The sequence below is a fragment of the Phyllostomus hastatus genome, unplaced genomic scaffold (assembly GCF_019186645.2).
Source record: "Phyllostomus hastatus isolate PE091 unplaced genomic scaffold, TTU_PhHast_1.1 phas_scaffold_93, whole genome shotgun sequence".
Lineage (NCBI taxonomy): Eukaryota > Metazoa > Chordata > Mammalia > Chiroptera > Phyllostomidae > Phyllostomus > Phyllostomus hastatus.
Genome location: NW_025334042.1, coordinates 27,677,412 through 27,692,756, shown reverse-complemented (window position 1 = coordinate 27,692,756; position 15,345 = coordinate 27,677,412). Strand labels below are relative to the sequence as shown.

Below are 15,345 nucleotides of genomic sequence, written 5' to 3'. Positions count from 1 at the left end.
GGCAAGAAAAAACTAAAGGAGTTCATCATCACCAAACCATTATTATATGAAATGTTAAAGGGACTTACTTAACAAAAAGAAGAAGATCAAAACTATGAACATTAAAATGGCAAAAAATATATGTCTATCAACAATTGAGTCTAAAAAACAAAGTAAACAAAAGGAACAGAGACAGAATCATGGATACAGAGAGAATTATGATCGTTGCCAGATGGGAGAATATGTGGGGGAATGGGTGAAGAGGTGAGGGAATTAAGAAGTACAAATAGCCATGAAGATGTTAGTACAGTATAGGAATGGAGTAGCCAAGGAACTTATATGAATGACCCATGGACATAAACAATGGTGTGGGGATTGCCTAAGGGAGTGAGGAGGCTGGCCAGAGGAGGCAATGGGGGAAAAATTGGGACAACTGTAGTAGTGTAATCAGTATAATATAATTTTTAAAAAAGATATCAGCAACTAATCTTGTTAGCCTGACTCTGGACAATTATGTATTAAAGAAGTACACAATGAAGTACTTCTTAATGTCTGCCAATTTCTATAGTAGTTCATTATCTGATTTGTATAATTTATTTATCTTTAAAAGTAGTAAATTCACAGATTAAACAATACTACCTCAATCAGAAGGTAAAAATTAGCTCAAATTTCATTATAATTCAATTTAATTTGTTCCATTAATTTTATTTTTTATTTTACTTATTTTTAGAGAGAGGGGAAAAGAGGGAGAAAGAGAAGGAGTGAATCATCAATGTGTGGTTGCCTCTAGCACACCCCTCACTGGGGACATGGCCCGCAACGCAGGTATGTGCCCTGCTGGTAATTGAACCAGCAACACCTTGGTTCACAGGCCTGTGCTCAATCCACTGAGCTACACCAGCCAGGGCAACTTCCATTAATTTTAAACTCAGTATAGTTCAAACAAATGAAAACTCTGAATTCTAAATTACCGTATTTTGCTGTATATAATGCACACTTTTTTGCCCAAATTTTTGAAGAGAAAATAAAGATGAACCTTATACATGGGTAGTACTAATTCTGTATCTATATAAATGTTTTTCTTTTATTTATGTTTATGTTTTAAAAGCATAACGCTAAAAAGCAATAATGATATCTGTATGCAAAATAATACACAGGAATATGATCATCTGTTTTGCTGATCTCATGATGAAACTGCAACAAAACATAAAATTTCTTGTACCTTGTATCTGTTCTTCTGTTTTCTGTTTGTTACATAAAATCTCTTCTACCATAATATATTCAAAAATATATCTTAAAATTCCTTTATAATGCAAAAACAAGTATCTAGATATAAATAAACAATTGAATAAAAAATTAAAAGATTTTTCATGAACATTTGGACCAAAATCATGGGTGTGCATTATACATAGCAAAATACAGTATTTTTCAATTACACAATCTCAAATACAACAAATCTCTGTCTACATAGCTTTAGTATATTTTATATTTTTTGATAGACCCTCAATATCAACTATCTTAACTTTAAAAATTAATTCACACATCCATGTTCATGAACAGGAAAAACTAACATCCTTAAAATGTCCATACTATCCAAAGCAATCTACAGACTCAATGCAATTCCATACAATGGTCAAAAGACAGTTTATTCAATATATGGTATTGGAAAAATTGGACACATACATGCAGAAAAATAAAACTAGACCACCTTCTTATACCACACACAAGAATGAATTCAAAGAGTCAAAGACTTAAATATTAGACCTGAAACCATAAAAATCTTAGAACAAAGCATAAGGGAGTAAAATCTCAGACACTGCTCATAGCAATATTTCATCAGATATATCTCCCCAGGCAAAGGAAACAAAAGAAAATAAAAAACAAATAGAACTACATCAAACTAAAAAGTTTTGCACAGCAAAAGAAATCACCAACAAAATAAAAAGGCAACCTACAGAATGGGAGAACATACTCACCAATACATCTGATAAAGCGTTAATACCCAAAATATATAAAGTACTTACAAAATTCAACACCAAAAAACAATCCAAGTAAAAAATGGGCAAAGGACCTAAATAGACACCTCTCCAAGGAGGATATACATGTGGCCAACAGACATATGAAAAGATACTCAACATCACGACTCCCCTCTAAGAAGACAAGCAACCCAATTAAAAAATGGGCAAAGGACTTGAACAGACACTTCTCCAAGGAGGACATACAGAGGATCCAAAGACACATGAAACAATGTTCAATATCGCTAGCTATCAGAGAGATGCAAATTAAAACCACAATGAGATACCACTTCACACACCAGTCAGAATGGCCATCATAAACAAAGCAACAAACAAGTGCTGGAGAGGTTGTAGAGACTGTTGCACTGTTAGTGGGAATGCAGACTGGTACAACCACTATGGAAAACAGTATGGAACTTCCTCAGAAAACTAAAAATGGATCTGCTTTTTGACCCAGCAATTCCACTGCTGGGACTATATCGTAAGAACCCTAAAACACCAACAAAAAAGAACCTTTGCACCCCAATGTTCATAGCAGCACAATTTACAATAGCTGAGTGCTGAAGCAACCTAGATGCCCATCAGTAAATGACTGGATCAAAAAACTATGGTGTATTTACACAATGGAATTCTATGCAGCAGAAAGAAAGAAGGAACTCCTACCTTTTGCAACAGCACAGATGGAGCTGGAAAGCATTATGCTAAGTGAAATAAGCCAGGCAGTGAAAGACAAATACCATATGATCTCACCTTTAACAGGAACCTAAACAACAAAACAAAGAAGCAAGCAAAATATAGTCAAAGACACTGAAATAGAGGACAGGCTGACAGTGACCAGAGGGGAGAGAAGAGGGAATTTCAGGGGACAATGGGAAAGGTTTACAGGAACAAATTTAAAGGACACATGGACTAAAACAGGAGGGGGGGGGTAATGGGAGGGAAGTGGGGAGGGATGGGTGGGTGGGCTGGAATGGGAGTAAAAGGCAGAAAACTGTACTTGAACAATGATTAAAATAAAATAAAAAGAAAGATACTCAACATCACTAATCATCAGAGAAATGCAAATTAAAATCCCAATGACATACCATCACACCTGCCAGAATGGCTATCATCAAAAAATCAACAAATAACAAGTACTGGCAAGGATGTGGACAAAAGGGAACCCTTTTGTACTGTTGATGGAAATGCAGATAAGATTGGTGCAGCCACTATGGAAAACAGTATAGAGATACCTCAAAAAAATTAAAAATGAATCTGCCTTTTGATACAGTCGTCCCACTTCTGGGAATATATCTGAAAGAACCCAAAACACTAATGTGAAAGAACATAAGAACCCCTATGTTCATTGCACCATTATTTACAATTGCCAAGATATAGAAGCTGCCCAAGAGTCCATCAATAGATGAGTGGATAAAACAATTATGGGACATTTATACAATGGAACACTACTCAGCCATAAAAAAAGAAGAAAATTTTACCACTTGCAACAGTATGGACGGACCTGGAGAACATTATGCTAAGTGAAATAAGCCAGTCAGAGAAGACAAATACTGTATGATATCACTCATATGTGGAATCTAACAAGCTGAGTAAGCAAAACAGAGACAGACTCATAGATGGAGAACAGATGACAGCTAGTGGGGGAAGGGGATCAGAGGTGGAAAGATTGAGCAAAAGGGAAAAAGGACTAATGGACATGGACAACAGTGTGGTGATAGCTGGCAGCAGGGTATTATAAGGGGTCTAAATGGTAATTAAAAAATATACAATAAAGATTCTTAAAAGGGAGCAGTATATACACATGCCAAAAAATTAATTCAAAAGGGAATTTATAATTTAGTTGAGAAATAAAATATATAATATGCTATCTATACTCTTTCTTGACTTCAGCAGAATACTTCTCATTTTTAGCTATACTATATAAATTGCAATAGTCTGGATAACAAGATCTAAATAAGTGGTGGTAAATGAGATAATAAAAATAAACATAAAACTTTCCAAAGTTAAACCTTAAAAATGCTAAGGTATTCATATAATATCATCTTTAAAATAAATAAATCTTTATTTCATCTTTAAAATAGTAATAAAATATCTAAACTAATAAAACATGAGACAAATATAATGTTGTATGTCAACTTAAAAAATGATAAAGCTAAAAATATTCAAATACTGCTCTGGCTGGTGTGGCTCAGTGGACTGAGCGCCAGTCTGCAAACCAAAAGGTCGCCATTCCAATTCCCAGGCAGGGCACACGCCTGGGTTGCCAGCCTGGTCACCAGTAAGAGAGCATGTGAGAGGCAACTGGTTTATGTATCTCTCACACAATGTTTCCTTCCCTCTCCTTCTCCCTCCCTTCCCATCTCTCTAAAAGTAAATAAATAAAATCTTTTTTTACAATGTTCAAAAACTGAGAAGAAAAGTATATTTTCTATTTTCACACACGTTTTTAAGAATATACATGACAAGAACAAAGAAAATAAATATGGTAAAGAAAAAGTAAGACATGTTAAGTTCTTCAAGTATATTCTAGTTTAATCTTCACAATAACCATATATTGCCCTGGCTTGTGTGGCTCAGTGGACTGAGCACCAGTCTGCGAACCGAAGGGTCACCAGTTGGATTACCAGGCAGGGCACATGCTTGGTTTGTGGGCTAGGTTACCAGATGGCGGTGTGCAGGAGGCAACCACACAATGATGTTTTTCTCCCTCTCTTTCTCCCTTCCTTCCTCTCTCTCAAAAGATAAATAAAATCTTAAAAAATATTTTAATAAAACATATTGTGTTATAACATTATTGTGCTATAAAAATACTATTGTCATGTTTAAAGATAAAGGAACTAAAACTCAGAGTCACTCATCTCAGTTACCAGTCTAACTGCAAAAGTTGTGCTTTTAATCAAATAATACAACATCAAAATATAAAGCAAAATTGTGAAAATAATGTTAAAACAACTAATATATACCTATAATTTATGGACAAAATAGTCTGATAATATTTTTAAAAACACATTAGAAAAGCAATGCCAGATGTCAAATTACAATAGTCAAGTTTAAAAAAAAAACCCATTAATTGAAAAAGTTTAAATGCCTACAATGCCTATTTTACTAGCTTTTAGGGATACCAAAGTGAGTAAAGACAGATCCTACCTGGTAGGGCAGATAAATATCTAGACAGTAGCATGCTATGGTGATTACCTAGGAATAATTATATATACATAGATAGAACGAGTCAATGAGTTGGGGCTGGGTGTAATCCCAGAGGGTTTCTCTTAACTACTACCTGATCAAAATACTTCACTGTTAATGCAGCATAGGATCGGTTGGTATATACAGCAGAAAATGAAGCTAGGAAAGTAGTTTAGGAAGAGCTTATTATTTTCTGGAATACCATTCTCAGGAGCTCGACCTTTATTCAGGAGTAAATGGAGAGTCTCTATTTTTTTTAATACACGGGCTAACATAATTACATAGTTTTCAAAAAATATATACTGAAGATAACATAGCATTCTGGAGAAAAGACTGATTTGTCCAATAACTCATAAGAGAAATCATACGGGCTTCTAAACTACAGTTGCATAAATTGGGAAAAGGCCAGATATGAGAAAAAATCCAGAGAAAGACTGAACATAAGGGATGATGATGAGTTAGAATAAAAAATGAGTCAATGATAGTTTCTAGCTTAGATTCCAGAAAGTTTGTGCCACATACAAAGAGAAGAAGCCAAGTTGGGGTAGGTAGAAATTGATTTTAAGAGATGTAAAAGGAAAACTAGGAAAAATTAGTGTTACAAATGAAAAGAAGAATTTCAATTTAAAAAGAAAGTTACTGATACCAATACTAGGAAGTGACAGAGAAAGAAGACTGAGATTAAGTGACTGAGTTTAACAATTAGGTCACTACATTATCAGAGAGATCAACTCATCAAAGGATGAAGAAGGGAAAAGAATGCTGCTGAAGCAAACCAGTTGTTGTAGAAACCAAGTTAGTAAAACTCTAGACCAAGCAATTCATAAATTTTTTGGTCTCAGTATCTCCTTACACTATCAAAAGTTAAAAGAGCTTCTGTTTATGTAGATCTTATCTGTCAAAAAATAAAAAACTTTATTAGAAATCAAAACAGAAAAAATATATATATTTTAGCACATTTAAAAACTAACAAAAGTATATCACATATTGACATAAATAATATTTTTATGGGAAAAATCCTTTATTTTCCAAAACAAAGATAACTTTGCATGAAGAGTGGCATTTGTATATTTTTGAAAACCTCTTAACATCTGGCTTAACAGAAGATATCTGGATTATCATATCTATTTCTGCATTCAATTTGTTGCATGATGCTGTTTTGGTTCAATATGAAGAAAACTGGACTCCCACAAATATGTAGTTGAAATATGAGAGGAGTATTTTAATAGCCAAGTTGAGGCAGGAGATAGGAAGGAAGAAACTCCAGAAGTTCCCCAGGCCTAAGATAAAGGACATCCATACAGGACAAAGACCCTGTTCTAAGACCAGTTGTTCCTGCTTTCTGGAAAATCGCTGAATCATGGTGACTCAAGAAAGCACCTTCACAGAACATGCTACATGACCCGTGCTTCATTATAATGGCATTATAATAAATTAACATTGTGCAACCCCCTTCTCCAGTGGCCAATCAAGGAAAATCATGGGAGATCACATGCACAGTAGGCTTAAAATAATACAGCTACTTGTACATGCGCAATGAAAGCCTGCCAAAACTAGCCAGGAAGGACCCACCCTGTAAGAACAGAATCCCTCCACTCTGAGGTCAGTCTCTGCCGGGAGTTGGCCCACTCCCATGTTCTGTGGAGCGTACTATTGCTTAATAAATCCTCTCTTTAATCTGTGTTCAGTTCAATTCTTTGTCCACGATCACCAAGAACCTGGTTACCTATGCCCACCTGTAACATTTTCAGATAATTGTGGATATTATTCTTTGGCATGACAGAAAAACACAAGTAGTTGTTTCTCAAAGATTAGCTGCATGTGAAATCTGAAACCACATCAAGGAAATTTTCAGTGTTACCTTAAAACTCGCTGGTTTATTTAGTACTTTGAATGGATTATATCCATGCATGGTTTTGTAACAATGTACATAGGTTTTTGGGAAATACTGGGTCACTGAGTTACAGAGATCTTCCAAGTATTGACAAATTTCATGATAAAATATCAGAAACTACATTCACTGACATTACCACACAAGCTCATCTTTAAAGTATTGGGAAGTTCTTAAGTTCACTGTAGCGGTTACAAGTTTTCAAAAACTCTAATTTTCACTTGAAAGCTCATTATTTATCATTGGCAACAAATACTATCAATTGTTTTCCTTGAAGTGACAGACTCACTTTGTTCATTTTTGAGAAAATATCTGCTAAATATCCAAGTCTGAGCAACCACAGTTTGCCAGGCATTCTTTCAAGTAAAAATGATGTTCTTCGGGAAAAATGCCACTAGTTTTGTTTGCAACTAAAACAACTACTCAAATCCTTTTCGTTGAATCAACCACTCTACTTTACTATGAAGTAAAAGTGCTTTACATGTACTTCCTAGATAAGGAGATAGAATATTTAAAAGACATAAGACTTTACAAAATTAGTAGCTTTTACTGTTTATCAGAGATATTAAGTGAAGCTGACGTTATTTTTGCTGCATGTGCATGGGGGTAGAGATTACGATAAACATACCAATTTGGCATGGCTGCTCAGATTCATGCTAAGAGGCCAGCAGTTTTACCTGCCACTGCCTCTGTACCACCACTGCAAGTGTCACCACAGTGAAAAAGGCAGAAAAAATCTTAAGAATTCTGATTATGAAAATAGTTTGACCCTCACCATCTTCTTAAAATGATCACAAAAGGGAATTCCAGGGTTCTTCAGATCACGCTTTGAAAACCACTACTCTAGACTATCCAAATGCAATCATTTTCAAAATTTCTCTGTAAACACTGAACCCATGTAACTACTCTCATCCAAGATACAGGGAGGAAAACAAACAAACCAACCAACCTCCTAGAATAAGGAGTCTCTGAACAACTGTGTGGTAGCTGGAAAGGCTCCTCAGACAGATGGGGGAGGCTCAGGAACTCTGCATATCTGAAAAACGGGCTGACTTAGATGGTCCTCAGTTTTTTTTCCCATTCCCAAAAGTTCTAGGAGAATCTGTGCCACACTTCAAATTAGAAGATAAGAAGCAAGTTTGAAAAGACAGCAATGATACTGAAATGAGTTTCATCAGATAACTGGTTTCTTTAAGGTTTCTTCAAAATGTGAATTTTATAGTTTACACATTTTATAGAAGCTGAAATAATTCATTCTATTTACCAACAATAACATCCTAACCATAACATTGTATTCAGTTAGAAAAACTATTTTTCTTTAAATGAGTAAATTTTACCTCCTCAGCTCAAACGAAAAGAGTTACTAATACTACTTCATGTACAGAAGCTGGTATAATTCAAAGTGATTCTGACTTGACAAAAATCATAAAATTTCACAGAAAAAAACAAAACATGTATTTTGCTCACCAATGTATTCCCAAAACCTAGGTCAGCCCTTGTATAAAATAAGATGTTCAGTAAACACTTCTGAATGCTGGATATTGAAGTGGCTGGAAAGAGAAGAACCCTGGCTGCCAGACTCCCAGTACAATACAGTGCTCTTTCTACCATGTGAAATCTTGTTCATCATTCTCTAAAATAACACGTCAGGAATCTAAGGGAACTATTTCAGTTTACCTTGAGAAGATATACTATTACTAGTTATGCTTGAAATTACACTAAAAAGCCTGCTGTGAACTGGGTGCTTTATAGGTTCTCCTTTAGATCACAGTTCATAATTATTGTTTTTAATATTTGCTATCTGAAATAAGAATTTCCAACCCTATATGAAAAAGTGGCAATAAGATACTAATCTAACTCAATCATCATACATCACACACACATAGCGTGTGTGTGTGCTATCCTCACACACATGCTATACTAAATATTTCATTTTCTGTGACGATTCAGAATGGTTCTCAATTTCGTAAAGTTTCTTGGGTTTACCTTTGAGACCCTCACTGCCTTTTAAGAACTAAGGAGACTATGTAGTACCACTGATAATAATTTGTCACCATAGTTTTTTCTTTTTAAAATTTTTCCAGTCATTTTAACATTTATCATTTTTTTGTTCACAAAAGCAAAATGTAGAAAACCTGAGGTACTTGGATTATGTAGTTATTTAGATTCTGGATTAAAAAAGATTAATAAAATTTAAACTAATTAAGGCCAGCAAGTACCAAACTAAAGTTCAGCTGCAGAAACTGTTTATATTTAAAGAATGTAATTTATCAATTCAGGAATTAAAACATCAAATCACATTTTATTTTAAAATACTACCATGAATATAACCTCATTTCATTCCATGCAGTTACTCTGCAGAAAAACATCAAGGATATAGCCAAAGGAAATGATGTTCTCTTGCAATATAAAAGATTTGAACTAGATATTCTTTAAAGAAAATAAAAATGTCAGTGAAGACTTTATAGCGAGACCATAAACCCCCTCTTCTCTGGAGGTTTAGAAAGAAAAGATTTTTCAAATGTCTGGGATGGCTCAGACTTGGCCTCCCATTTGACACTGAGACAGAATCAGTTCAAAGGTCAGCATGACCCAAGGAATTCGAGTCCCTTCTGTCGCAAACAAGGCATTTGCAATCTGCATCCTTTTGCTCTGCAGCCATCCAGCTTTGGTAATCCTCAACCTTATCCTTGAAATTGCTTTAACTGCTAATATAACATGTTCATTGTAGAGATATATCTCTTCCAACTACTGAAACTTTTGCTTCTCAATAGTGCTCTTCAGGCCTTTAATCCTGTTTTCTAACATTACCAGACAGGGCAATATTTTGTGGTGTAATCAATATCTGCCCTAGTAACAAAGCCCTGCTCCATTGTTCTATCCAAACATGGATTCCACTCTGATTTTCAGAAACAGCGGTAGGAAAATAAAAGACAGAGAAATTAGAGCTCTTAGGTTTAACTTTTGGCCAAAATCAAAAGAGAAGAGACAATTCAGAGAGAGGAAGGAAGCAGCTGAGAGGGTTGTAGTGTAGAACACTTACTTTTAGGAACAGAGTGTCCCTTAGACTTCTGGTGAGTTGCCCAGAGCCTCTTCAGTTTCAATCCAAATGACAATGCTTCTCTGAGTCCTCCTCAAGTAATCCACTAAAAATTGGATCTACAAGAGCTCAGATGTACTGGTAAAAAATGTCAGGGGCCCCCATGTGGGCCTCAAGCCTCTTTTAAACTAGGCCCACTTCTCTGTCCTGGGCCAACTCCCCTGTGCACTATATTCCTTCTTCTTCCAGGTGCCAGGTAGTCGGCCTGTTTCTTCTCTTCTGAGCTGCCACCACCTACTCTATTTCTCAGGGTTCCTCTAACCCCAAGACTGGCTGTGGAGTAGGCCACCAGCTTCCCCCCTTCCTTGCTGTCCCTGCAAATAAACATATAGGCTCTTCTAGTTTCAGTATTTTTCTAAAGGCTACAAGAAAATAGAGGGAACAACAAAAAGCAACAATATCGTACCAGAAATTAAGATTATAATAACTGTCTCCACTTCAAAGTTCCTGCCTCCAAAACCCAAATTTTCCGAAGATTTCTTATTAAGCATGTTTAAAAGTACAAGGTACTAATACAGATATATAAATATAATCTAAACCAAATCCAACCTTATACAGACATAAAAATATAAAGATATTCTGCTTTTCAAAAATGCTTAAATCACGGGTCCAAAAATAGTTACCACGTTCATTTTAGTAAATAGGTACTTTTCATTAGACTGGTTCTATTACATTCCCTTGAATTCTGAAGATGTTTGCAAGTTTGCTTTTTAAAGGATATCATGAAAAAATGCTCATTTCACCCAATGTAAATGGGAAGTGATGTGCAAAAAGCCTATTATGAATTACAAAAAGACATATCAAAAGCAGCTAGCTTCACTAAGCAAATCTTACAATTTTAAATTATTGTCAACTGTATCTGGATCTACATTTTAAAACTTTATAAAATGCTCTAAATGGTGTTTAAAAATCTGGATATCTCATTTTTATAAATCTAATTTTACTGAATATAAATCTAATGTCAATATTGTGTCAGTTTTTTTTAAGATGGTATATCATATCAGTATGCTTATACTTTTGTCATAATTTAGTTTGTAACAGACTTTGTAATATCAAAATACATGTTATCTAAATATCAGGCTGTAAATAACATGATCATAATGAATTAATTTAAAGCCTACTTTCCTACAAAGAAGAAAAAACTCCGTAACTAAGTGCTGGCATATCAAAATATCACTGACTTTCAATTTCCTGGATGATTTTCTTTATCCACTTAATTAACTTAAGTGTTTCTTAAAAGACTGAGTTATTGTAAGCTTACAGTAAAATAAAGGCTGAAAATAGGCAGAGATCATTTAATCTTACTTATATAGTTTAACAGATTGCCATTTGATCAATCTAAAGATATTCAGATACTTTCAACAAAAATATGCCCGTGCCTGGGCTCACCTCCAACTATCTATTTATAAAATATTAGCGAACTGGAATACAAACACTAAACAAAACCTTGATCTGACCCTTCCAGGCATCCATGTTAAAAAAATAAGTTAAATCTATTGTGTATTATATAATCATATACTTTTTTTTTTTTTGAGGAACGAAATTAAATTACATCTTTTGCTCCTAAAGAGGTCTTCTACACTAACAACAATGCAGCCAACATTATTATACCCGGAATGGGAGGGGGGACATTACACCCAGCGATACGAATTAAATCGCAGTAGCTAATGCCTCCCTTAAATAATTTATTCTCTCTTGGCAGCAAAAAACGTTACACTCTTCAATTACCCTTCACCACAAACCATCGCCTGCGTCGCGATCAATCTGACCCAATTCCTATCACAGCCACCACCTCAGTCTGGCCTCCTCCCCGCCAGGTCCGCGAGTGTCACGGGAAGGGGCAGCAGCCGCAAGGGCCTCTTCTGGCCGCAACCCGGTGGCCGGCGTTGCCCCGGGCAGGCTCTGGACTCACCGGGTGGAGGTGCCCTTCCGCACATCGCACATCATGCACTTGAAGGCCTCGGCGCTGTTCCGGAAGGTGCAGACGCTACAGTCCCAGTAACCCTCATCCGAGGACGGCTTCGGCTGTCGCTTCGGCCTGCAAGACGCGACGTCGCGCAGGGTCACCAGCAGGCCTTGCCCGGCTCCCAGGCCCCGCAGCCACCCCCGCCCCGCCCCCTGTCCCAATTCCAAGACCCCCACCCCGTGGGCCCCCAGCACGCCGCGTTCCGGCTCGGAGGGGGAGGGGGAGGGGAGTCAGGAAGGAGGAGGGCGGGAGAGCAGCTGTAGTCTCCGCACACGCCGCTGCCGCCACCACCGCGGCTGACACCCCCGGCTACGGCTCGGCTGCCGCCATCGCGGCTCCATTGTAGGGCGGCAGCCGCTGCCGCCGGCCCCTCATGCGGAGCAGCGGCGCCGCCCTCGTTCTCTCCCCGCTGCCTGTGCTGCGAGCGAAGCGGCCGCCCGAAGTCCAGCGCGAGGGCCCTGCCGCCCGCACAGTCCGGGCCCATGGGCCGAGCGCTGTTACCTGGTGGGGCTCTTCTTGTCTCCCATGGCTTGGCTACAGATGCACGCTGAGAGTCGCTGCCGCGGCCGCTGTTTGTCAATAAGAAGGATAATAAGCCGGGCGGAAACGGGCGGGGGAGGAGGGAGAGAGGGGGCGGGGAAGGCCGCACCGCTGAGCTCCGAGCCGCCGCCGGATCCCACGCAGCCTCCAGCTGTCGGGGAAACTCCTGCCTCGGCGCACGTGATCTGCACCCGCCAATCAGCAGCCGCGCCGGAGACTTCAAACGCGGCCAGCGCGGCCCAGCACCCGCAGCGAGTTCGCTGGCAGGCGGGAGGCGTGGGGGTGACGCTGCAGCCTCTGGAGCTGCTGTCGTTTTTCGTGTCCGCGCTCCCTCGCATACCCGCAGCATCCTGGGTGAGCTGGGAGTGCCTTGCGCTTCGGAGCCCCCTCTGTCGCACCAAATGGCCGGGGATGCCCTGCCCTCCAACAGGAAGCCTGGTCCGAGGTGGGGCGGCATTTAGAGGTCAGTCCCAGCTCGGGACTAGAGTCCCTGGGTGAGGTCTCCAAGTAGAAGCTCTTTTCTGTCCTCAGCCGCCCTTGGCTACTCAGACCCAGCCCGAAGGATACCTCGGGGGAAGACGGCAATTAACATTGAAGGCCATTACTAAGGGCTTTAAAATACTGTCTGGTTTTACGCACGCAAATGCTCTACCAAGTAGGGATTGTCGCCCTTAATTTAGAGGAAATTAAACCGAAGCTCAAAAGATTAGGTGACTTCCTCCGTGTTACATAATTAGAAGATAACAGCCAAGAATCTAACCCTGGCTTTAATTCCAAATGCGTTGCTTTGGTTTCCCAAGCCTCTAGAGTCGCTGCTTAAAAAATTTTTTAAAGTACTCATAAGCCCTTTTTTTAAAAATAACGGGTTTACATGTACATAAACGCAATCTGTTGGTTAAAATAGAACACCATCCTCCCAGGTCTCATTGCCTACCTGAACATACTGAATGCCCTCGTCTTTAACACACTAGAAAAGCTAGCAACAACTGGTCTCTGAAGCACCAGCCCCAACTCCCCAATCTATTCAATAACACACAACCAGATTAGTAATATAGTGCTGGTTAACATGTGCCGTCACATTGATCAAGGATTCTGCTAAGGCTCTTCGACTCCTTAGCCTGGCATTAAGGATTTCCACACCTTCCCTCTAACTCCCCACCCCATTCCCCGTCAGAAAAGCTGCCTCCTAGCAAAGACCGCAGATGATATTCATTCATTACCCTCCCAAAACCCTCCTTCAAAAAAAAATTGGCTTACTTCTGCATAAAATATTTCCCTCTTCTCTTTGATGGTACTGTTTCCATCCATCTTTCTAGATTCACAGCAAATCTGAATTATTTTAAAATAATAATCACAGAAGTCCTGGGTTCTTGGCCTATTTTCCCTGTGTTTTTGCTGATAGACCTTCGAAATTGTGTGCTTAATTTCAGGAATTGTTACCTTCTTCATCTGCAAAATGACATCTATATTTATGAGGTGGTGTGGTTAATAATAACTAACATTTTTAAGCACTACATGCCAAGAGCTTTGTGGATCTCTAAACAAACGCTTATTTTAAAGAACTCAAAGTACTATGCAAATGTTCTGGTCAACTAGCCTATCCCTTCATTTGAAAGACAAGGAACTTAGAGCCCTGGTTAAGTGGTCTTTATTTAATGAACAGGCCAGGATTAGAGCTCAGACTTTCACCAAAACTGCTTTCTAATTAACCATATCACCCCAGTTTATAGGGGTCTCTGAACTCACGGCACAATCTGTACTTCTTGGAAGTGACAGTTGTTAAGACTCAGACCTTGATTCAGAAGCACAGAAAGCATGAGGAATGAGTACAAAAGAATTTGCACAAAGAGGAACAAGACTGTGAAAAAGGGACTTAGTGTGATACCATCATTTCTTCTGCTTTCAGTTCCTGTGCCTTTCTCAGGGCCTCCAACAGCAAAATGTTGGGACAGAGCATTGAAGGTTCACAACCTCTATGGTCTGTGGGAGCCACTATGAGAACAGTCCCAGGAGGAATTTGCCATTGTCAGTGGAAAACAAGTGGTGGTTACTAGCTATGATGACTTTGTACTTTGGATATGGATTTGTCACACCTTTCTTTATAGTAAGATACCAACTGCTTAAAAATAGGAATGTTTTAGTTAATCCATGAAACAGATATGAAGAGGAATGTTTTCCTCTGAAAAATGGATCAAACTGTTGAACACAGCATACTAGATATGTTTGCAAATAAACTTATGGAATGGAAAAAAAGAAAAGAAAGCATACAAGAGAAGATCTGAGGCCTAGTCTTCAATCTCTCAGTAATGCAATGGGTAAACTTAGATTAGTCACTTCTTTTTTTCCCACCTGTAAATTAAATGAGTTAAAACTATTGTCTCAACTAAGGTCCCTTTCAGACCTAAGACACTGTGATGTTTCTAAATTCCTCAACTGGCTGAATGTTCAAGGAGACTGAGTTGAAATATCATCTACTTGCAAAAGTGATGGCAACAATTTTAAAACCAATTATATTTCAAAAGCTTGATTTTGGGAGTAGAGTAATTTAGTTGGTTGGTATTTTGTTTTTGCAAAATGGAGATACTTTACTAAACTTTACTAATTTTGTTGATTATCAAATTTATAGGTTACCGCTGTATTAGTTTCTAGGGTGCCAAAACAAAATACC

General features: G+C 38.2%; 1 protein-coding gene and 1 pseudogene across 4 annotated transcripts in view; one reads left to right on the top strand and one right to left on the bottom strand.

Annotated features, from left to right (window-relative positions):
- YAF2 (YY1 associated factor 2) overlaps positions 1 to 12,811 on the bottom strand; it is an 83,318-nt gene extending 70,507 nt beyond the window's left edge. For 2 of the 4 annotated variants that reach the window (XR_006784617.1, XR_006784618.1), the window contains exons 1-3: positions 12,639 to 12,811; positions 12,084 to 12,209; positions 10,115 to 10,485 (exon numbers count right to left, since the gene is read on the bottom strand). Coding sequence is in view for 2 of the 4 variants with exons in the window: in XM_045829350.1 (XP_045685306.1) it covers positions 12,084 to 12,209; positions 12,639 to 12,664 (152 nt within the window). In the remaining 2 variants the exon portion in view is untranslated. The remainder of the gene's footprint in view (positions 1 to 10,114; positions 10,486 to 12,083; positions 12,210 to 12,638) is intronic. The other 2 variants (XM_045829350.1, XM_045829348.1) reach the window with 2 other exon arrangements.
- Positions 12,812 to 14,617: 1,806 nt separating this feature from the next.
- Positions 14,618 to 14,829, top strand: LOC123812640 (annotated as a pseudogene).
- The last annotated feature ends 516 nt before the right edge of the window (positions 14,830 to 15,345 follow it).